The 24,740-nt window shown below is 36.2% G+C and overlaps 1 protein-coding gene across 1 annotated transcript; it reads right to left on the bottom strand.

Annotated features, from left to right (window-relative positions):
* Window positions 1-10,134: 10,134 nt before the first annotated feature.
* On the bottom strand, window positions 10,135-15,887 carry LOC146734585 (arylsulfatase B-like). Its single transcript, XM_085507540.1, has 7 exons — window positions 15,605-15,887; window positions 14,856-15,039; window positions 13,369-13,538; window positions 12,719-12,929; window positions 12,170-12,422; window positions 11,798-11,964; window positions 10,135-10,483 (listed from the first exon to the last, which is right to left on the bottom strand). Exons 1-7 carry the CDS (start codon window positions 15,848-15,850, stop codon window positions 10,212-10,214), a joined length of 1,503 nt encoding a protein of 500 aa, XP_085363666.1. The 5' UTR covers window positions 15,851-15,887; the 3' UTR covers window positions 10,135-10,211.
* Between the last annotated feature and the right edge of the window lie 8,853 nt (window positions 15,888-24,740).

Below are 24,740 nucleotides of genomic sequence, written 5' to 3'. Positions count from 1 at the left end.
GCAACTGCCGCATCTAACGCAGGTTTAGGGCCAGGGCCAGGGCCGGAGCCAAGGCCGGTCATATACCGCGAAAGATGGCGTTGCTATTGACTCGTTGACTAGTCATTTGTCAATTTCGCAAACTTTGTAGGTGTACGGGCCCGTTCTTTTTATCTACGTGGCCGCACCTGGCATGAACCTTATGTTATGTAAGTGTGTGTGTGTGTTGTACATTATCGGATGTGACGAGTCTAGTAAAGACATATTGTTAACCGCGTTTCGCAGTATAGCGGTTAACTATTGTCTGTTCGTGATGGCAAATAGACGGGTATGGTATGTGGGGTCATGTGACAAGGGGTATTTAAGTGGAGGACGAAGGTTGAATGTCAATCTAGGCCAGTCTCGCTACAGTGCAGTTTTCAACTGGTTGTTTTGTAAGTTTGTTAATGCTTGTTGTATAATACAGGGCGACACCCGCCACCTTCCCCTGGGCACGTTCGACAGTGCGACGGGTACAGGTTTCTAGGTATTTTTTGTCGCCAAAGGGGTTCGTTTTATTCCTGGTTTTTCCTGGGCGGTCGGCGTGCAAGTAACGGGGGTTGCTATTTTGTCGATGTTTTTGTCAGTTATTTTAAATATTTCTTTGACCAAGTAATGTTAATGCCATTTGCCGAGCATCAATAGTCGATCTTTTTTGCAGTCCATGCAAGTTATTTTTTCTTTCATTTAGTTAATTTCAATTTGAACACTACATGTAATGTAATAGCAGCCGTTTTTTTAGTCGGCTTTTTTAGTGTGTTTTTCTTAAATAAATGGTTCGCCGCACCGACTGCACATACGTGGCCGCACCTGGCATGAACCTTACGTTATGTAAGTGTGTGTGTGTGTGTGTGTGTGTGTGTGTGTGTGTGTTGTACATAATCGGATGTGACGAGTCTAGTAAAGACGGTCCTAAAATGCCAGAGAGCATAAACGATGAACAAATAAGTATTGTGCTATGGACTTTTCTTGTTCTCTTGTCTTTCTTATATAATTACGTGCTCATATTATGTTTTATATGACTAAAATCAAAATCATATACATCTATTTTGCATTCCGTCTAACACTGAATCTTACAAAATTATGTAATATACTTGTTCACGAGAAGTCCAGGTATCACTTATTTTAAGACCTATTTGTACACTGTTATTCCTTATTTCAATAATAGCAATCCAGTTGGCCATGCGTACTCTTATTCAAATAATCTAATGCAGAATATAACCTGCCTTTAATTCTCGTCGAGAAAGAAGTGTATTCAAACGTGAGGTGTTTCTTGCAGTCTGTGTGCTGAATACAGCATTTGTATACTGATCAAAGATGAGATACACACCAGGAAACATGTAGAGGCATTACAATACAAATCTAAACTATCCAATTCAATTCACAATCACGCAACTTATTATATTATATTATACACGATATTGAAATACGATATGTTTTACATATAATGTATTTGTTAAATATTTAAAAGTGATTTCAGCATTCACCATGAATAAAATCATAATAATTTTACTAATATCAAGGTACGTGAAACCTATACAGAAGCAATAATTCTGAAATTACGCGATCATATGTATGTCAAAACACAACGAAATTGCAATTGAGTCTGGCCTTGTTTAAATAACGTGAACGTATTTACAAAGCAGAGCTAAGAGTCTTGCTGTGAAAATACATGTAGTGATTCCATCGAAAGGTACAACGTGTCAAGCCTCCTTTTATTTTTGATACGCAACTAAAATGTGAAGCATAGACGTCGAGGAGTATCCAACCCTGCACAGCTTATTCAAATAGTATAATACATCTATTCAATGAGCATGCATGTGGATTATATGTCGATGATGACCTATGACAGTGTTCGTCCATCTCATTGTTACACTGATGTAATGTTGTTATCTGATATGTAAACATCGTATTTGTTCCTGCCATCTGGCGCATGAGTCATGATCATTGCTATAAATAAATCACTTGTACTTCAGCATTGAAACGGGTTGTATCTAGTCTTACTTGCTCCCAATTACCCAGGCATTGTTATACGGGGTTGTCAATACGTTACATTGGCGACGAGGATGGGATACGGGCTGAACAGTCTCGTCTATGTGTAGCTTTACTTGGAAAACTTGGAAACAACGGATTCAGGAACTTATGGCGTCCGAAAGCATCCATCACTATGAACCATTCCAAGTCCACGAGGAACCTAGCACCTGTGGAAAAAGGTGGGAGGAATGGTTGGAAGGATTTCAAATCATGATGATCGCGTATGACATCACGAGCACTAAGAGACAACGAGCTCTACTTATCTACTACGCGGGGAAAGAAGTACGACGTGAAATCAAAGCACTCCCAGACACCGGCAAAGAAGACGATGTCAAGAAACTCATCGAAGCTCCCAACAAACGTTTTGCTCCAAAACGAACAAAAGCGTACGAAAAACACGTGTTTCATCAAGCAAAGCAAAAAGATGGTGAGTCAACGGATCAGTACCACGTCCGGTTACAACTTCTTGCGGCAAACTGCAATTATACCAACCCTGACGAGGAAGTTTGAACACAAAGTCAAGACGGCGAGCATTGAGAGAAGACATGAACCTAGAAGACCTTTTAAACTTTGCCAGAACGATGGAAGTCTCTGAGTCTCAGGCTGCAGACATCGAGGGCAACATGTATGTGTCAACAGTCAACGCAATTAGCCGAGGCTTCAAGTTTAAACATAATAAACGTGGAAAACCAAAACGGGTGGCCGTCAATGAATCGCGATCAACCTCTCGATTATGCTACTTTTGTGGAGGCGATTATCATCATGACGGACTGTGCCCGGCAAAATGCAAGAAATGTAAATCATGCGGGAAAGATGGACATTTTGCCAAAGTTTGCAGATCCAAACCAAACAAGGAAAGAGACCGCAAACCGAAACGATCTATAAGGCGAGTGGACGCTAACACAGATTTGAGTAGTGAGTCCAGCCAAGACACCGACCAAGCGACATACGTATTCGGTATACGCACGGAAACTATTCACGCAACCAAGGCAAAGTTTCAAACAGCTGACATCACAATTCACGGTAAGGAAATTAAATTCTTGATTGATACTGGTGCAGCGATCAACATAATTGATGAAAGTGACTTTGAAAAGCTTAACGGGAAAGTCAAGTTGAGACGGACTTATACAAAAGTATTTCCATACAAGATTCAATATCCAATCGAAACCCTAGGCGAATTCCGGACAGATATCAAATGTAAAACGAATAATGGAAGAAAATCGCTATCGAATATATTAATTCATGTCGTCAAGCGCAACGGTAATTTCGGGGAATCGCTACTAAGTTTTCAGACAGCAGAAGATTTGGGACTCGTACAAATAATTAAACAAGTCGGGGGACAGACCATAACAGACAAGCTAGTAAGCGAATACAATGATTTATTCACAGGCCTGGGCAAAATGACAGATTTCCAAAAAAGCTACACATAGACGAGACTGTTCAGCCCGTAGCCCAACCACATCGTCGCATTCCGTTTCATATTCGCGAAAAAGTCGAAAAGAAAATTGCAGAAATGGAAGCCGCCGACATGATCGAAAAGGTCGACGAAGCAACACCATGGATATCGCCAATTGTTGTTGTTCCTAAACCAAAGAATCCAGACGATATACGGATATGTATTGACATCGACGCGCGAATGAAGCCGTCAAACGCGAGTGACACATCATGCCGACGACTGATGAAATCATTCAAGATCTGAACAACTCCACAGTGTTTTCCAAACTTGATCTGAATCAAGGCTATCATCAACTCGAACTAACACCGGCATCGAAGTATATTACTACGTTTAGTACACACGTTGGTTTACGCCGTTATAAGCGACTCAATTTTGGAATATCATCGGCATCAGAAATATTCCAAAACGCTATTAGACAAGCAATCGAGGGTATACCAGGCGCAAAGAACATTAGCGATGATATACTCATACACGGCAAAACTCAGGAAGACCATCAAAACAGTCTGAAAGCTGTATTCCAACGACTACGCCAAAGAAAACTTACTCTAAACAAACGAAAATGTGAATTCAACAAATCAAATCTCATATTCTATGGTCATCGATTTTCAGCGGAAGGTATGTCACCAGACCCAGATAAAGTCGCGGCTGTCAAGAATGCCGAAGCCCCAACAAACGCAACTGAGGTAAGAAGTTTACTCGGTATGGTAACATATTTCTCACGATTTATACCCGACCTAGCGACTATTACGCAACCCCTTCGATTATTAACCGTAAAAGACGCGGTATGGGAATGGTCGAGCACTCATCGTAATGCGCTCGACACGATCAAAGATCGATTAACATGCAATTCATTCATGGCATAGTGTGATCCGAATAAAGACACTGAAATCGTAGTAGACGCAAGCCCTGTTGGTCTAGGAGCAATGCTCACTCAGAAAAATGGTGATGAAGACGCACCACGAGTTCTGAGTTACGCGAGCACATCACTTACTCCAGTCGAACAGAGATATTCTCAGACAGAACGCGAGGCGTTAGCTGTTGTATGGGCTTGTGAGCATTATCATTTATACGTATATTGCAAACCTGTAACCATAGTAACCGATCACAAACCGCTTGAACGTCTCTACAACAATCCAAACGCTAAACCGCCAGCCAGAATCGAGAGATGGGCTCTACGGTTACAAGACTGTTTATTCAAGATCGTGTATAGGCCGGGAAAAGACAATCCAGCTGATTACATGTCGAGACACCCGAACACGAAAAGCACGTCAAACAGGAGACAAGAGAAAGTCACTGAAGAATATATCAACTTTATCGCTGGTCATGCAGCACCCACGGCGCTAACCTTGGATGAAATCAAAGAAGAAACGAAATCTGATCCTGCACTGCAAGCCATAACCATGGCGATTAAAACTGGTAGATGGTACGACCACACGAATTCTTCAGACATCGATTCTACAGACATCGACCGAATTTCTTTCGAAATGCTGCGAAAAGAAAGAGAAACACTAACACTGGTGTCAACTCAAGATCTAATTTTACGCGGATCACGAATTATCATTCCGAAATCGTTACAAGAGCGGACAGTTAGTCTTGCCCACACCAGGGTGTAGTCAAAACGAAAAGATTACTGAGAGAAAAAGTTTATTTTCCCTACATTGACAAGCTGGTGGAAAATAAAATCAAAACCTGCTTAGCCTGTCAAGCCGCCACACCACAAAATAGGCGCGAACCGTTACAAATGACGTCACTTCCTGACTACGCATGGCAACACGTGTCGATGGACTTCTGTGGGCCGTTCCCCAGCGGAGATTATTTACTCGTGATAATAGATAACTATTCCAGATTTGTTGTTGTTGAAATAATACGATCTACTTCATCGCGAATCGTAATTCCGATACTCGACAAAGTATTCTCGGAATATGGTATCCCTGAAATCGCAACATCAGACAATGGACCGCCGTTCCAGGGCAACGAGTTTAGAGACTTTGCAAGACATTTTGGTTTTAAACACCGTAAAGTTACTCCCCTATGGCCACAGGCAAACGGAGAAGCGGAACGAATTATGAGAACCCTAGGAAAAGCCATCCGCACAGCGCAAGTTGAAGGGAAGTCGTGGAAACACGAAATGTACACATTTCTGAGAAATTATCGTGCGACACCACACAGCTCTACTGGTATATGCCCAGCTACAGAGGTATTTCAACGTCCAATAAACATAAAATTGCCGACTTCTAAGAAGCGGGGGAAAATACAACTTCGGGATAAAACTTCAAAACAAAAGATGAAGAAATACGCAGATAAGAGCCGAAATGCGAAAAAGTCGGAAATAAGAGTAGGTGATTCCGTTCTCGTTAAAAACACAAAGAGAGGAAAACTGGAAACGCCGTTTCTCGCCAAGCCATATGAGGTCACAGTACAGAAAGGAAGTATGATAAAAGCTAAACGCGGTGCACACAATATTACGCGCAATTCGTCATTTTTCAAATTAATACCTAAAGTTGAAATTGATCACCGCGTCAGCGATCGAGATACTGCCAACTCTGAGGATGAAGAGGAAATTTCTCCTGTACCAATGTTATCCCCCGGGACACCACGATCGCCCATGGCTGATGATAAACCTCTAACACCAGAAATGAGATACCCGACTAGACAACGCAATCCCCCAAAATACTTGGGATGGGGAAAATGAAATAAAGTAACAGTCAGATAGTATAGATAATTAGCTTCATAGGAAGTACTTAAGTCATTGTGATGGAGCAGAATAAGCCTCCAGACTTAGTATACCGAGAAAGGAAAAGTCTATCCTTATCTCATAGTTAGTTTTGTTGTTTTAAACTTTGTATTCTTTCAAACATTTTTACAGTCTAGTTAGCAAGCAATCACGAGTTGAGTTTTGGAACAATGCAGACTCTAGATACTGAAATGCGAAACGTGTTGAACTTTTATTAAGATAAAGAGAGATGTAATGTTGTTATCTGATATGTAAACATCGTATTTGTTCCTGCCATCTGGCGCATGAGTCATGGTCATTGCTATAAATAAATCACTTGTACTTTAGCATTGAAACGGGTCTTACGTGCTCCCCATTACCCAGGCATTGTTATACGGGGTTGTCAATACGTTACAACTAGTATATTACGTATTTATGAGATGTATACGTGTTTTCAGCCTTTAACTTTAACTCCATTTCTAGGTTTTATGTGAAATGAGACATTTTTTATTCAAGTTGGTTCTGAATACAGTAAGATTGTTTTTTTTCTAAATAGAACAGTTGTCCAAAAATCTTTAACATGCTAGAATTCCTAAAGCACTTATGAGAACACTACAATACAGACTTTTTGTTTTTTACATTGTGAAATTTATTGCTTCGTGCGGAAACAAAACAACTGATTTTTACAATAAAATTAAGAACTATATTCATGTCATGACGAAAATTTCATATGCAGACCAATGATAATTTCCATAATTACTGATTATACAAGAATATTACAGAAAGAAAATATTTCGCTCTATTTTATATTTTTGCATGATTTTACTGAACTATTACGCATTGAAACGTGGAATTTTACGCTTACCATATAAGTAGCCAATTCAAGCATGTAACATAGCAATAATAGAAAAACACCCTCATATGTTTTTTAGTGGCACATATATTATTTATATTTTTCTATTATTATTTCTGAAACACAATGCTGTTAATATTGTTTCGCCTACTGCACTCCAATATTCGATATCGTTATGGTATTAATGTTCTCATTGATTTGAAACATTCACAGACAAGAAGTATTCGGAGACGTCCAGTCTGACAGCGCAAAATACAATTCTTGTAAAAATAAAATTGCCGATATTACTTTGTATTAAGCAGATGGTGCTTTAGGGAATGTGAAATGACGCGCACAATATAGTATGGCTGCAATTGAAAGTTGATTTATATGTGAATATGTAAGCAGACTTATATGAATAAGCCCATAATTGTGCGTATAAAAAGTTGATTTTCTTACCTAAATAACGTGAAGCATTGTAGTGTTTTATAGTTTTAATAATTCTGACCGCAACCGTAAGCGGTGTATGACGTTCGCAAGAGGTAACTATCAACATTGCTGTTTCCCCTAGCAACAAGTTTTAATGAAACAATGAAAATAGATCAGAGATCCAACCGCAATTGAAAATCTCCAGGAACAATAATATCACATGTTTGCCTACAATAGCACAGTACTGTACCCAAACCACATACTGATCCTTCTCTAAAAATATTAAAGTGTGAGTCACACCGTAGTTGGCCTTTCCAATTAAAGCAAAAATTATTTCAGATACTAACAAGATTTTGATTCTGCACAATACCTTAGACATATGTCTATATTAAACTGGGTCAAAAACAGAAATAACAAAAAATAAGACTAATCTCAACATTAGAAAGCCAAACGCACAGAGAATCTGTAAATATAATGGAAATAAAGTGGAATGTTCATAATAAAATTGACACATGATGCTCAGTATCAGGAACTCCCCGTGAGTGTGTAAAATAAACATGAAACCATCAAAAAAGCATAGAAGTTACAAAATAAAATTATAGAGATAGAGTAAAACATTCAGGGACTGAATATTTGGCGACGACTAGTTTAAATTACTTTTATCTTGACCCCAGACGTACACGCATATTACCAAAAACGATTACATCCCTGAACTACTACAGTATACTGGCACAAATGTTCTCAAATATGTATGTTGTCAGAATCCTTTGTTCTATGTTTGTTATATTACCTAAAACCTTGCAAATTGAAGTGTGCATGGAATCATGGAAAGAAACGGTATGCATTGCCATGTGATAACTGTCATAAAGGTGATTGACAGGTCATACGTGTTTACAACTCTTGAGGGACAATTGGAATCTACCAGGTGTGCTAGTGATTTACATAACAAATGATGACGATCTACTGATTTGCCTACGTGAGCGTCTGCATGTCTGCGTGTCTTCGTGAGACAGCTTCTAGTAAGACCACATTCTGATTGGCTCCTGTGGAAACCTAGGTGGTGTACCTGAAAGTAGGCCATTTGAGCTATATAAATAAGCTAGATTGGGGATGGTTGTGGTTCACCATTTCAAAGAAGTACTATGTGTGTTGCTACTACGATATTGTGAGACAAGTGATACAGGCTTCAATCATGAATCTGTGAAACTTGTATGAACTGCCCCTCTGGTGTCCTCCAGAATAACAACGTTCCTCTGCAAGCAAACCTCCTGTATCTCTTCGTCCTTGTATTGCAAGAAGCCATTGACTCATCAATTTCCACACCCTAGAACTGTGAGTTATCCATTATATTATTGTGTGTTTTGTTTCTTTCTTTTGTTTCAATTATTTTGAGAAGTATTAAAGCAAAGAGCTTTAACTTGATATTTTAGTGTGTGCGTAGTTCATTTCCAGTTCTAATGTCTCGTTTACCCATTCTACCAATGACAGAACACCCTGCCGAGTGTGAGTTGTGGATATCCCTCTCAATATTAATAAGCAGGCCCTACCCGTTGACATGTGTATTTCTGGTTGTTCTTGGCGACAACCAATATTATCGTGTTGTAAATTGGCACTGTAGCTACATTGTTTTTGCTTAACAATTTCTTACTGTATATATAGTGGTCAAACACGTGCTAAGGGATATTAGAGGCTGATACCGATTTTAAAATATACTACACTGAAAACTGCATAGAGATAGAAATAACAAAATGACTGATATAACAAAATACACACCTAATGGAAGCTTTGACATTCCATTACATCAAAACTGTGGAATCACCAGATCGTGATGCTATCATCAATGACGTACTTAAGTTCTCAAACTCTTCACTAATAACCTGCTTGAGAAAACTTGTCATCCAGATCTATCAAATTGTGTTTTTCCATCTGAATTGAACACCAGCTACATAGTAGTGGATTCATCACACATGTCAATAATTATAGAGGTATTGCACAAAACTTATATCAAAACCAAAATTAAAACTTCTGAAAATTAAACAAAATACAACTATTTTTAGATTTGTCATCAAAATTACATGACAAATTCAATTTTGAAAAAAAAAATAAAACATTGTACCACAAATATTAAAATCATTAATGAATAAATATGTCACATTGCAGAAAAACCTCATCTTGATGCTTGCGTTGTTGATCTGCGGCAGGCTTTTGTGAGTGGAGTTACAAGAAAAGTGTTGAACTAGATAAAATGTATTCTGTAAACAAACTAAATCAGCAATCAAAACTGTTAATTTATTCCCATCATCTTATGGAGTGAAAGAAGGCCGACAAGTAAGTGAATAATTTGTCGTGCAGTAGTTTGTTTTTAGGTATGGCGGATGTAAAACGTGTATTCATAGGCGTTCTATATCTGAACCAGGTTTTTGGAGTTGACATCTGTAAATTTGATACATTTGCATGATTTTCAAAATTAAGCTCACATCATGTTGGTTCATGTGATATACATATATATATATATATATATATATATATATATATATATATATATATTGTTGTCAAAAAAAACAATACAATCAAGCATATGCTTCGAACTAACATACATATCGTATGTTGGACACACGATATATTTAAAAACAATGAATGTAAGAACATAGGTTTGCTATTGAACCTAGGGTTTTATTTGTTTTTCTATTACTGCTATATTACATGAATGATATGTATTGTGCCATTCGTTATACCCATGGACTTATGCATTCTCCCATCCCATCAAAATCAGCACGTGGATATATTCTTGACTGGGCAGGCAAGGACTGCTTAGAAAAGTTATGAAGCTTTGCAAGCATTTCAATCACAATATGCTGATTTATCTCTGATAAATCAGTTGTCTCAGTTGGATCGTCTTCTATGTTATATAGTCTCACTATACGTGTTGCGTCGAAATCAGGATCCTCTATTATTCTATGATCGGAGTTAATCTCTTGGGGTTTAACCCAATCACTTGGTCCTGACAAAAAATGTAAAAAATAAAAATATAAATATCCTTTTCATTAGTAAATGGCGCCCTCACTCTATGTAAATATGTGTATAATAGTGGTTGGTCAAAAATGTGTTGAGTCGCGTGCATCTATTGGCTAAGCTTGCTGTACATACATACAAATTAGAATAGGAACTACTAATGCTGTACTGTAGGGTGCATTGGTAGAGGTGGGCGGAATTCATGTTTTCAATGCCTCGTTGTAATTTTCTATCTCATTGTTTTCTGGTTGTAGCCTGATATTTGTTGCTTTCTTAGTTGTTCAATTATGAATGTTTGTGGGGGTGGGTGGGTTGGAGATGTGTTGATTGGTTGTCATTGTTTAGCTACGCTGAAGCATGACAAGCTTTGGTTCTGATCAAAATGAAAACATGGCACCGAAATGATTTCTGTTTTCCATTTTGGTGTAGATCCCAAGAACTAGACATTGAATATTATTTCGCGGAATTAATATTAATTAATGTTGGCAATATTTCAATTTGTATTGGGAGAAAACTGCGACACCAGTTCAAGTCGTTCTATGGTTATGCTTCTAAAATAAGTTCTTCATTTTTTGAAACAGATTTAAATATAAAGATATGGATTGTAAAATCTGAAAATGAAATAGTGTCCAACAAAATAATGTGTATACGGTAACAATCGAATTTAAGATCACGATCTTATTTGGATTGGACTTTTGTAACAGCGGACGCTTTTTAATGTAGTGTATTTTAATTGAATCTTGTTCATTTAAAATTTTCAGAAACAAAATTTATTGTTCTCGTTTGTTTCCTTCTTCCTCTTTCTCAACTATAGTGACTGGTTCTCTCCTTACTTGATGCAACTATGCAAATTAGATAATCTAAAATTGAGTGTTTTAAATTGCTATATAACTCATATAGCAGTTTTATTTTGCCTGTTCATTGTGAAAATAAAAATCCAATGAAATCAAGCGAAATACTGCACAACATATATAGCAAATTAGTTTTAATGAATTCAGTGAAAATATAATAAAATAACATAAATTAAATAGAATAGTGTGTGTATTTTTGTATGTGGAGGTCTGAAGTTTTCCTTTTTAATATTTTATTTGTGATGAAACTGTGTTATTAGAACTGAACACAATAAAACACTCGTGCAATGCGAGTTCTCCAACATGTCTCACATGTCTCTTCTTTTGCTTGAGCGTAAAAGAGTTAGTTCAGTGACTAACTCTTCTTTTGTGGGAAGGTTTATCTGCGTATATATAAATATTTTGCACTCAAAATATTGGAAACGGATAATATTGACAAGAAAAACGCTCACCTCCAATTGGACCAGTCAATAACTTCCATTTTCCCATTTTTATCGCTGCATGTGTTGTTATGTCAAACGCATTATTCTTATATATACCAGTTCTATAGTGAGCACCTGCTTTATAATCTTCTTGAAGTGTAATCAACACATCGTCGCGCCCAGATTTGTCTTTCCCTCTGTAAGATATTGAAGAAGCAATTCGTATTGTATGACTACATAATTATTACACTGTAGTTTTCCATGCCTTAGTTAAATTTTGCGATAAAATATACTACCCACATTGAATACTGGCACAACAACAACAACAGCGGGAAACACTATTCACACATTTACACATATGAAAAGAAAAATGCAGGGTTGATACGTAAGTGTGGCACATACGTTATCATATTCCACTGATCAACTCCGTATAGCTTCTTTCCGACATGTGGATTGCCACCAGCCAATGTTATTAAAGTTGGAAACCAGTCTGTGATATGCATCAGACCCGTATTCTCGGTACCCCGTGAGTGACGAGGAAGCAAATCACCATAAACGAATCCAATAGCTCTCACACCTCCTTCCCAACTCGTATGCTTTCCTCCTCTCAGAGGCCAGTTGTTGCCAGCCGAATTTACCAACGCACCGCCATTGTCTGAAATGTTGTATAGTCAAACACTAAATTAGGAACAAACATTTTGAACCTCGCTTGAAATTGTATACGAACGTTTAGCTGAATATTATGTTCCGACGGAAACCTAATGTCAAGCAAAAAATTTGATGAAAAACAATGATTTCCGATCCTCACTGATATTGTCAATTCGTTCAGCTGATTCTACCGATTGTCTATAATAAATTGTGATATATGGACGAGATGTGATAAGAATAAATGTGATAAGAGGATTGTATCACAAACAAGTATGTATATAAGTTAATTTTAATACTTATTACCGGAAGTGAAAACGATTATACTGTTTTTCAACATGTTCTTCTCTTCAAGTGCCTCAGTGATATTCGCGATAGCCTCGTCTACACATGATGTCATCGCTGCATATGTTCGTCTGTCCTCGTCATGAATAGTTGACTCGTATTGTTTCAAATACGAGGACGGAACCTCGAGAGGTGCGTGTACCGCAGAAAATGACAGATACAAAAAAAGTGGCTATGATAGGAAGATATGAACATGTGTCAGTTCACTGCATTCACATGTTGTGCATCCAAACAGAATCTGACTTAAATTTTCCGTCAACTGGCATAAATCGCTTGCTGGGGAGAAGGGTAAACATGACGACCATAATTGTGAGAGCAGCGAAATTGGAAAAGAACACAGAAGCGGCGACACGAAATTTTGCATAGGGGGCGAGATCTGCCCACCAAGCTTGCGCAGAAAGCGCGACCTTACGAGGGGATCCAGGGGCATGCTCCCCTTAAAACCTTTAAAATATTGACCTTCTGAAACGCTATGTCCTGCATTTTGAGGGTCAAATTTTTCTGATACAAAGGGCGACGCCGCCCATCAGTGGACGGCGGCACAGGGCCTTTGATACAATGGGCTACAATGACCATATATAGTATTTTATTTTACTATAATGCAAACTTACTTTGTTTTGATCATGAGCATTAATTATATCCTTTCCTTCATTTGCAAAGATTGTTGTGGAATATTTACCAATATACTTCTTAGCTATGCAATCATCATTTTTTCTGAGATTGTGCATATGATTAAAATGATCGCTGTGCGTATAGTGGTCTATACCTGCTCCAACGAAACCTATTAATAGAATTGCATAATTAAACAAATATAATATAAAATTGTATCAAGTATTATCAGAGGTACATTACTTGGGGTTTGCAACTACGGTGACATGATACCAAGATCCCGTTACAATCTCGCACTCGCATAAGCGTTCCAACTCAGAAAAATGCGAATGCGCATGCCCGAGGTAACTAGGATACTGGGATGTCCAGGTGGATCAAAATAGCTGCCCACGATATGATGGATTACGAGAACTATATTTTATGTACATTTTAGATGTATTACATTTTTCACTATGATAGTGGCAAGAAAAGTTTTATTTTTTCATTACAAACCTTGAACATTGATATATGTCATGTCAGAAGGTCGTAGCCGCAGTCTCGCTATCTACGAGAAGAGACTTGAATGGGTTCTTGACATGATGTCACCATACAGTACTATGCGAGTTGCAAACCCCAAGTAATGTACCTCTGGTATTATATATTCATTGACTAGATTATGGTTTGTATACTCTCGATCATTTAAGCCGTTGTTGTGAACGATTAATTAAAAGAAAATTTATTATTTGATAATTTTTAATGTAAAATATAACGCAGACTTTTGGTAAAATTTTTTGAAATCGCATTCTAGCTTCGTGCTCTTCTTGTTCGTGCGATTTTGAATTGTATTGTTTATGAGCTCGACTACGGCAGCGCATTACCCGATGACAATATTAAATTCGATCAACATAAACAACTACAGCTTATTTACACACACTATACCAACAATAAAATGTATGTACAATCACGTGATCTATCGAAATTGTTGTATTTAATTGTTTGCCCAAAGTCACGTTTCGCTCATATTCCATTATACATATAATGAATATGATGATATAGATATAAATCGCTAATCACAACCTCGTTTCATTTACAATAACATAGTGACATTTACAAGAACCTAGCCATCAGCATTATTCTTAAACACCACAGTTTTTCGTAAGGTTGATTAGACCAATTGAGTGGTTCAATATTAATATAAATCACAGGAGTACTATTATTTAACCTGCTCATCCATGGTATGTCAAGGGTAAATAGCATCATACTCAAAAGATGTTCAACTTCATAGTTTTGAAACGGTATTGGCATTCATAGTTCAAAAAGAAAAAAAAAACATAACAAATAACAAATGACACACAAAACACAGTACAAGACCAAACTAGAGGAAAATGTAAATATATGAGACAGGCACAGTGGGAGTGAAAACACATTAAAATGCCATTATGTAAGAAGTACGTATGTTTTCAACAACTAATATACGAAGATAGAGTTAAATCAATCCAGAAATGCTCACCGAAAAATGTGTCAAATCCTCTGTTATGAGGCAAGCAATTATCTGAGTAAAACCCACAATGCCATTTACCAACTATATGGGTTGAATAGCCAACGTGTTTTAATGGTTCTGCTATAGTAGTCTCGTTCAATGGCAACGACCGAGGATGAAATCCGTAATCATCGTGCTGAATCCCGAGTTGAATCTTGAAGTAAAATAACGAATGTATGTTAAATGAAAATAGTAGGTATAACTGATATCTGAGTTTTTTTCTGTTCTGTGTTTTTATTTTTTAAATATGGAATTGATGTTAATATCAGTTGGCAGACAGAATCCACATAAACATATGAATTATTAAAAGCAAAGGAAACTTAGTTTATAGTAAAGTCATTCTTATCCGTCTATTGTGACGGTGGTAGAGACGAATATCTAACTCAAAATATATAATTATATATTATAATTATATAGTGTGTGCTCGTAACACGCATACATAAACTATGTTGTAGGAAATGCAAATATACGCATTCATCTGTAAGAGCAGATTGAAATGTACGTCATATATATAGAACACAACCCCGTTAACGCAACGTCAGTTTCGTAATATTAGTATATATCAACAAATTACATTTCCAAAATAAATATAAACAAGCATATTACTCAATTATCAATGTTCTTTATAGTGATTGCATATCGACTGTTATCTGAAAAATATCACAAAAATATTCTACATCTAGATATGTGCGGTTAATTTAATAATATTTATAACTCACAGCATGTCTTCCAGTCATCAACATATTTCTAGATGGAAGGCAATGGCTCGCCACGTAGTAATTCAGAAGTTTCACTCCACTACCGGCAAGCCTGTCGATGGTAGGTGTCTTGAATACGGGATTATTATAACCAACGTCATTCCATCCGAGATCATCTACAACTATAAAAATAATATGAGGAGGCTTTTCTCGGCCCAACACATTACCTGATACGAGCAGTAGCAGAAAGTAAACGACTGTATTCATCTTTCCCAGTCGAATGAATACACTCAATATTTCCTGAATGTCTATATCACATGCATTGGAAATGTGATTGGTTGTTATGAATCTATTGATAATGACGTCGGTGTTACCGAAGATAAAATAATTTTCACAAATTTATGTTTCTTAAAATGTAACTAATTTCAGTTATGACTATTATTTCACAGAAAAAAAGCAATCAGTCCTTTCTTTAAATCATGAGCTCCTATTATTTTGATTTTAGCACTCATTAATTGGGATAATTTTCTTTATATTTGTTTTTGACACAGATGACGATATTTACAAAAATCATCTCCATTAATTGGTCTGTTCGATATTCAAATGAAGTCTATTGACAGCTGGCTGATGTATCAAGTAGGATCAAAATAGTCCTTTGACTTTTTTAAACATCGCCTACACTGTGGCTCATACTTTGATATTTTTGGCGGGACAGCCACTAAGAGTTTTTGGGTACTGATCTGTGCCATTGTGTGAAAAATATTGTGCTTTCATTGTTTCCGGGTTTTAATATGCGAATTTATTCTGATTTATTAAAGTTATTTGAAAATGATTTTAGCAACTTTGTCTGATTATTATGTAAATAGGACACCAATTAAAGAACTATTGTCATACTGATTGAGGGTTAATTAGTATGACCTGGACTTCAGTTTCGAAGGGGAGACCAATGTTTTGAAATCTGTTAGACCTTTTTAAATATACAGTATGCTTTGCATTATACGATGTTATAATAATTTTTTTGTGATTGTGTGGTGTTGACCATATGCTACCACCTGTTTATAAGCGATATTAAACAATATAGCGTGGAACAAGAACTTTCTTGCACACCAAAGCAGGCCGTGAGAAAATGTTATTCCCTGACCTCAAACATTTAGCACCTCATTAATTAATGAAAACAATATTATATCAGGCACTCAACAACACGCAACTACATGCTATATTGTTAGCAAATCGCACAGAATCAACGACTAAAGTGTAGCCATTTTGCATTGTGTCAATGTAGCCAAACCAATTTGACCATAGGGGTGTCAGGTACTATCATGTATTTCAAACAATTCCTTTGATATAAGCATAATACACACGCTATTGTGGATAATTCATTTATCAAATATTAGATTATTATGTTTAAAAATTTACAAATCAGATAGTCTATAGAACACAAGTCTACCAATAATATTTTAAATTTATTTGAATAGAACACACAATTCATATATGGTTTGGCAGATTACAATACAAGCGTTATTTTTATCCAAAGTATGTGCATGTTTCACAAAGAACTATCATGTTACTTTTGTCACAAATTGTCAGTAGTGGGCGCATGTCAACAAACCAAATACAGGACCTGTTTCATCAATAATTAGACAGATATAACAATTACAGGCAGTTTTCCATTGTAGAATGCCATAGTTATTATGTGATTTCTTTTTATAGACTACATAATGTCGGTAATTATGTCAATGTAAGTTTGGTTATTTCAGTTTAAATGTTAAAATAGATACGTGTTGAATATGGAACACATCATTATAATATAATAGTAACCTTAAATGAATAGAAACGATTGTCGTGTGTTTATGGGCTCTCTAGACAGGTTCGCTTAAATGAGAAAGTAATAAGCACGTGTGGTTCAATTATATTTACATTACTAAAACAATGTCTCCCCTGGAGTCTGTATCTTTTAACATCTCATTTCATTGTTGTAGAACGCATTGATCAAACGTTCTATATAATGTGTTATTGATTCAATGGCAAGTGCGTCTAACCCAAATCAAGGCAAAAATAAATTACTCAATCCCATTAGTTGTCCTTACATACAAATTCAAGGAAGACATCAAGATATGGAGAAAAGTGACTTGATTCCGTGGTTTCGTTGATTTTTCATGGATGCTTTTGTACTCTGATACAATGTACTTGTATTGTGTTATCACTAAACCATAATTTATGATATCACACAACCATATTTTTACTTTATCGTGTGTGTTATGGTAGTGTGACGTCCTAGGAGAGCGCACTACTTATTTTTTTGCTATGTCCGTAGTGTAGTGTAAACGAAGGAGAAGGTACAGTAAGGGGAAGATTTTGGCGTTGTTGTTGTTGGCGTGATTTGTGGGTGCGATAACTCAAGTAATTTTTACACGACCAGTGTCAAATATATATATGTTATGAACAAACATGCAAAGATGGCCAAGTTCGATGTTTGTGCATTTTGCTTTCATAATCAAAGAGAGATGGATACTGATTGGTTTTCGCTTGAGGGCGCGTAATTTTTACGCGATCGATGACAAATTTATATATGGTATAAACAAACATGCAACGATGGCCAAGTTCAATGTTGGTGCATTTTGCTAGCATAATTAATGAGAGATGGCTGCCAATTTTTACATGATCAGTTACAAAATGATATATGATATAAACAAACATGCAACGGCTACAGATTGGTTATCTCTTGCGGGTGCAATAACTCAAGTATTTTTTACTCGATCGGTTTCAAAATCATATATATTATAAACAAAGGTATAAAAATAACCAATTTCATGCATAATAATGAGATATGGAGTAATTATCTTTTCAGTTAAAACGTAATTGTTGTGAAAGCTTTTTAGTTAAAGAAAAGTAATTTTAATGTTTTTAAATTCAATCCTACTAATCTGTATCAGGATTTAACGAGAAAATCCATGGTGTAATAGTTGTTTTGAAATCCTTTGGAATTTTCCATTGTTGTGTGATTACATATACAATTCATCTTATTGGAATCAGTGCCATCTTAAGTTCATTATAGTTTTTAGTTTCTTTGCTTTTACTGTTTTTAGTTAATGTTTGACCTTTGTGTAAAGTCACTGTATGGTATTAAAATTAGTTCAATGTTTATTTTCAAACACAGTTTATACTGTGAGCAGTAATCTTCTTAAATAGCTGCATTGGGTTAACTTAGTACAACTATGTGTGTCATTGCATTTCCATTGTGTGACTTGAGTATGTTTTTCTATCTTATTATAATTAGGGCCATCTGGAGTTAAATATTAGAAAATGCCTTCTATTTATACTTTGAAATTCGTGAGAAGTCATTGTATAGTAATTAGATCTGGTCAAGGTATATACTCAAGCTATGACAAGTTATGACAACTTTTGTGTTAAAAAATGCTACAAATTACTTCGTACATCCTATGACTAATTATTCATAAAAAAAGCTTCAATATTTTCTATAATATCGGCCATAATTGTATATTTTGCATATTTTTGAATATGACCTTTTTTGCATTTATTGAAATTAGCTGTGCAAATTTCTGTTATAATCGTGACAATTAGCATACATTACATTAATGGTGAGGATAATTATCAATAATACATAGGAGATGAATAAATTGATGAAACGCTATACAGTCGTATTTTTTTAACATTTCTATCGCTTATACATCTTAAATAATAAGAGGATCCATACGAAGACTAGTAATCAACGAATACAGATGTGTGTTTTGTGTGCTGTGCGATCCTTTGCGTTTTTTTAGGCATTCTAGTGGTATCATCGCATAATGAAGTGTACTGCCTGTGGAAATGGTGATCCAAGGTTTGTTTACTTGAGTAAAGCTGATTATACACTGTGTATCTTGCACTCAACACAGATTTTGTTTCCTTTCTGAAAGTACCGCACCCAGTGACAGCCACCATTATTATCAACAGCATCAGAACTACCAGTCGATCGCCGCGCAGATGATACACCACCAATACCCCAGTTATAATCAATACGGCACCAACAGATTTGGAAGTTTTTAGAAACATATTTGTGCAGGAAAACAAAGATATACTAGCTTTGGAAAGCAGAAAATGACGGTAATATGGAAAATGTTCAACCTGTTGTCTTTGAAAAGCACTGTGAAAACAATCATTCTTCATCGACATTTTCGTCAAATGAATCTGCATCTGATCGGCTTAATTCAATTATTATCATATTGAAGATTCACTTCTCCGAGAAATTGATTCAAGTAGATTGCACAAAACCGAAGTTATTGCATTGTCAGTGTCGCTTTTCTCCAGATGTTTCCAGGTGTATTGACAAATGTAAGAAGTTATTGCAAATGGAGACTCGGTTAGCATTCATTGCGGAACTAATGATGTTAAAGCGGGAGGGTCGTCATCTGCGCACGCGCAGGAATTGAGTCCCAAGCGACGCTAACCAAGCAGGCTAAAAACGCAAAGGCTCTTAGGTACACGCTTGTTTGTAAACAATGACACGCTATCACCGTATGCCGCATGCCAGGAAACGACTATCCCAATTCAAGAATTTTATTCTTGAACACAACATCGTTAAACCTATTAATGCAACAAAGATTTTCATTTCAATTGTGTGTCCAAGAAAAGACTATCTACATGTAGCTGTGAATTCATTAAACCGATCACTTCGACTTGTGGCGAAAAACAATAGTACACCTTTTATTGACAAAGACATAATATTATGTAACAATGTTCGTAATCAACACTAATTTGTACAGTGACAAGATTTGAATTCAAGGGGTACAGGCAGGTTGGTGGCAAATTTTAACACAATGTGTCTTATCACGCGACCCATCCAGTTTCCACACCGACATCATAGCACTCATCGTAGGAGTAACTATGTTGATAATTCGTCACTTGAATTTGCAAATCCACAATACTAAAATACTAAAAGACGACGTATTACATGCCACAGATGTGGCAGAGTTGGAATACTTTGCACGAGTGTAATTCCAATAGACACAGCAGCACAACAGTAGCGATTTAAGATGTTTTGTTGTGGCAGGCCTTACAGTTCGCGTATATCAGGTCAGGTCAGGTGACACGTCTCCTATGCTGGAGTTGTGGGAAAACGGGTCATAAGCAGAAATACTGTAACTATTATGTATCCGGCCAGGATATCATTATTAAGATAGAATATTATTTTATGAAGATATGTGATTTGGTAGTTTTGTGTAATTTTGGTGTTTATTTATCTCCGTAAAACTCTAACTGCTTCCAAGCTTAACGCTAATTAATCACGCAACCGCATTTTGTAAATGTAAAGTAGCAAGTAAAAAAATAATTCAATGAGATCATGGAAACCCGAAAAAAAAATAATATGCTCTCTCCTGTCCCACCTTCCACGGTTTAACTGTAATAACTACGAGTTTAATTTCGTAGTTGATTTAATTTTTCTCAAATTATAAATGGTGTTACGCGGCCTGCGTCCCGTAATTGTCCGGGTCATAATTATGTCAACTTTAACTAAGATGTTAATATCGGCTCCCATTCATAATTTGGTAATTTCTGACCATAAGTCTAATTTCGTGATTCTATTCCTTATAGAAATCTCAAATTGTTTGTTGAGTCTTATTTTTGGCTGACTTTCTGACCACGTCTCTAGTTTCAGTACGCAATATTAATACTAATTTGGCATTTGAGACGTGGCATTCTTTTTTTTTCGCATGCACCTTTTGTTTGTAGACGTGTGGAAAAAATAAGACATCCGGTAGCCTGAATATTATATCACTCATAATTAGAGAAAGAGACAATTTTCGAAGGTTTGCGCGTATTTTGGGAGATATTACTGTTCTAAACCAATATAGAGCCACATGTAATCTGGTAGTTATTGTAATCTAGACCGGTGAGAAAAATGTGCATCTTATTGAAGTCAATAGATCAAACAATGCTGACGCATATATAAAAAACGAATTGATCGTTCATGTTTCAGTTAGCCATAGCTTTAATAATTTTAATACACATTCGCATATGTTGTGGGGAATTCATATTTTACGAATTTGCAATTTCCAAATTGTCCATTACTTGACCATTTGTTATACCGCCAGTCACATGTCTTTACGTGAAGAGCCAACTGTTCTCACTATGAGCTGGCCTTGACAATACGTCATCTAGGTTTAGTGTATTTCTGCTTTTTTCAATTGTGTATTTCTCATTTATTCATTTAATTCAACCTCAGTATTCGATCAGGTATTTCCCGGACATGTTCAAGCATGCAAAATGATTTCATTACACAATAGCGGTTAACTATTGATATTGTATCTTGGAGGGGAGTACTGAAGAGATATGCATTCCCCCACGTTATTAGTCCATTTCGCTTTAGTTTCAGGCTTGAAATTGAATGTAGGCAAGACAAAGGCTGTTTGGTTTGGGTCAAAAAAGGGATGCAGTGACAGAATATGCCCCACATTCAATTTAATATGGTTAGAAAATAATTTTGAATTATTGGGACTGATCTTCGACTTAAATTTAGAAAACATGGTGGTTTTAAATTATGAAAATAAATTGAGAAAAATTTCTTCCTTGTTTGCTTCATGGGGCTGTAGACCACTGTCTCTTTTGGGTAAAGTTACAATTGTTAAAAATCTTGCAATCTCACAACTAATCCATTTATTTTCCTCCTTGCCATCCCCTCCTCGTGCACTTATGAATCGTCTTAATGCAATTATTAATCGATTTATTTGGAGGGGTAGGCGAGCTAAAATATCCAGGGCTACTCTTAGGCGTGGTGTTGAATATGGTGGTTTAAATTTACCTAATTCAACACTATTTTCCAAGGCGTTAAAATTGACTTGGATTAAAAAGTCCCAAGAAAAAAGTGCTCACCCGTGGAAAATACTTAATTTTAATATTTTTAGGAAAATTGGACATTATAAGATTTGGGAAGCAGATGTAAATTTTATTAAAAAATATATTACTTCAATTAAAAATAACTTTTGGTCGGAAATAATGGACATTTGGCATTCTTGTATAAATCATCAAAAATTTAATTATCAAAGTCAGGTTTTGTGGCATAATTCAAATATGCTATAAAAGATGATTATGTCAACAGGAGGTTGTGACAGGAAAAGAATGTTTGGTATGTCAATGATTTACTAGGAGATGATGGCCATTTTTAAGTTATGAACATTTTAAGTGTAAATACGACTGCAATGTTAATTTTTTTGAATTTCAATCTGTGTTAAAAGCTATTCCCAGGTCATGGAAAAAGGAGTTGCAGGAGAATCCTAAGAAATTAAATTCTATTGACAACTATTTTATCCTTAATGTTAGAGACAAAACTAAACCTCACAAAAAAATGTATTCGGATTTGGTTGGGAAAAATGTACCTCCTTTGGGCTGTCAAAATAAATGGGAAAAACGGCTTGAAATTCAAATTCCGGACGAAGATTGGAAACCCATTTTTAAACTACCATTTCTCTGTACATTTGATTCCAGGCTGCAGGCATTTCATTATAAATTTTTACATAGGGCAATTTACACAAATAACACTTTGTGTTTATGGAAATTAGTTGATAGTACATTGTGCACTTTTTGTAACGCTGATATTGAAAATGTACTATTACTAGGATATTTTGAGGAAAATGTCAGCAACTCTGGAAAAAATGGACAAACGTTGATATTTTATTGTCTGACAGGGATATTTGTTTTGGAATACACGGCAGTTTTTATTGTAATCTTCTCAACCTTTTTATTTTAATTTGTAAAGAGCACCTCTATTCTGAATCGAAAAGAGGTTCTGTCCCAAATGTGGAAGTCGTGGAGAGTATAATGTTAAACACTCGTATTGTAGAGCGACAAATAGCTATCAATAATGGTTCAATGTCTAAATTTAATGAAAAATGAAACAATTTTAATTATGATTAAATCACTTACTAGCCAGATTTGTCAGCTTATCAATAATGTTCCCCCCACTTCCACTTTCTTTAAGCCATCCACTTTTCCTTTTTTGTAATTTTTTCTTTCTTTTTTTGTAAATGTATTTATTTAAAGTAATAAAACAAATTAAAAAAAAAACGTTATTAGTCCATTGATTGTGGATATAATAAAGCAGGTAAGCGTCGGCTGGTGTTAGATTATAGGAACGTTATTTTTTGTCCTTGTTCAAATTCAACGTTCGTTAACAATCAAGAAATTTGCGCACAATTATAGGCAATGAAGGGTCACTTTTGTATTTTTTCCTTATTTGTTTTGAATGTTTGCTTAGAGTCCTGTTTATACAATTACCTGGTCGCATGTTACAGTGGGTTACGATTATCCAACCATCCATCTTTTTATTGATAGTCTATCCAAGCATAATTGTTGTTGAATCTAGAGAAGACTCTGTATCTGTAGAAATGTTTTGAAGTCGCTTTGTAAGAAATACTCATGTACAGTTTTGTTAATTTCAAGAGTTTTTAATTTGCTATGTTATTTACGAAAACCACAATTTATTTTTTATTTTTCAGTTAAACTGAGCAGTACAAACAGGGTAATACAGTCGTTATTTCTATACTCGATTGAGTTGCGTGCCCTGTAAAAATGTTACGGAGATGTGTCGACACTGCATCCGTTATATTCACGTCATCTGAATATCTTTTAGGTCAAGCGTCTTCGTGAAGTGCGTGGCGATGATGCTTTAGAGTTTGGCATTCATTCTTTGCGGACAGGAGGTGCAACTGCCGCATCTAACGCAGGTTTAGGGACAGGGCCAGGGCCGGGGCCAAGGCCGGTCATATACCGCGAAAGATGGCGTTGCTGTTGACTCGCTGACTAGTCATTTGTCAATTTCGCAAACTTTGTAGGTGTACGGGCCCGTTCTTTTTTATCTACGTGGCCGCACCTGGCATGAACCTTACGTTATGTAAGTGTGTGTGTGTGTGTTGTACATTATCGGATGTGACGAGTCTAGTAAAGACATATTGTTAACCGCGTTTCGCAGTATAGCGGTTAACTATTCGTGATGGCAAACAGACGGGTATGGTATGTGGGGTCATGTGACAAGGGGTATTTAAGTGGAGGACAGAAGGTTGAATGTCAATCTAGGCCAGTCTCGCTACAGTGCAGTTTTCAACTGGTTGTTTTGTAAGTTTGTTAATGCTTGTTGTATAATACAGGGCGACACCCGCCACCT

Source organism: Saccoglossus kowalevskii, chromosome 14 (assembly GCF_978046115.1).
Source record: "Saccoglossus kowalevskii chromosome 14, keSacKowa6.1, whole genome shotgun sequence".
In the NCBI taxonomy this organism is placed as follows: domain Eukaryota; kingdom Metazoa; phylum Hemichordata; class Enteropneusta; family Harrimaniidae; genus Saccoglossus; species Saccoglossus kowalevskii.
This window is presented reverse-complemented; position numbering and strand designations above follow the sequence as displayed.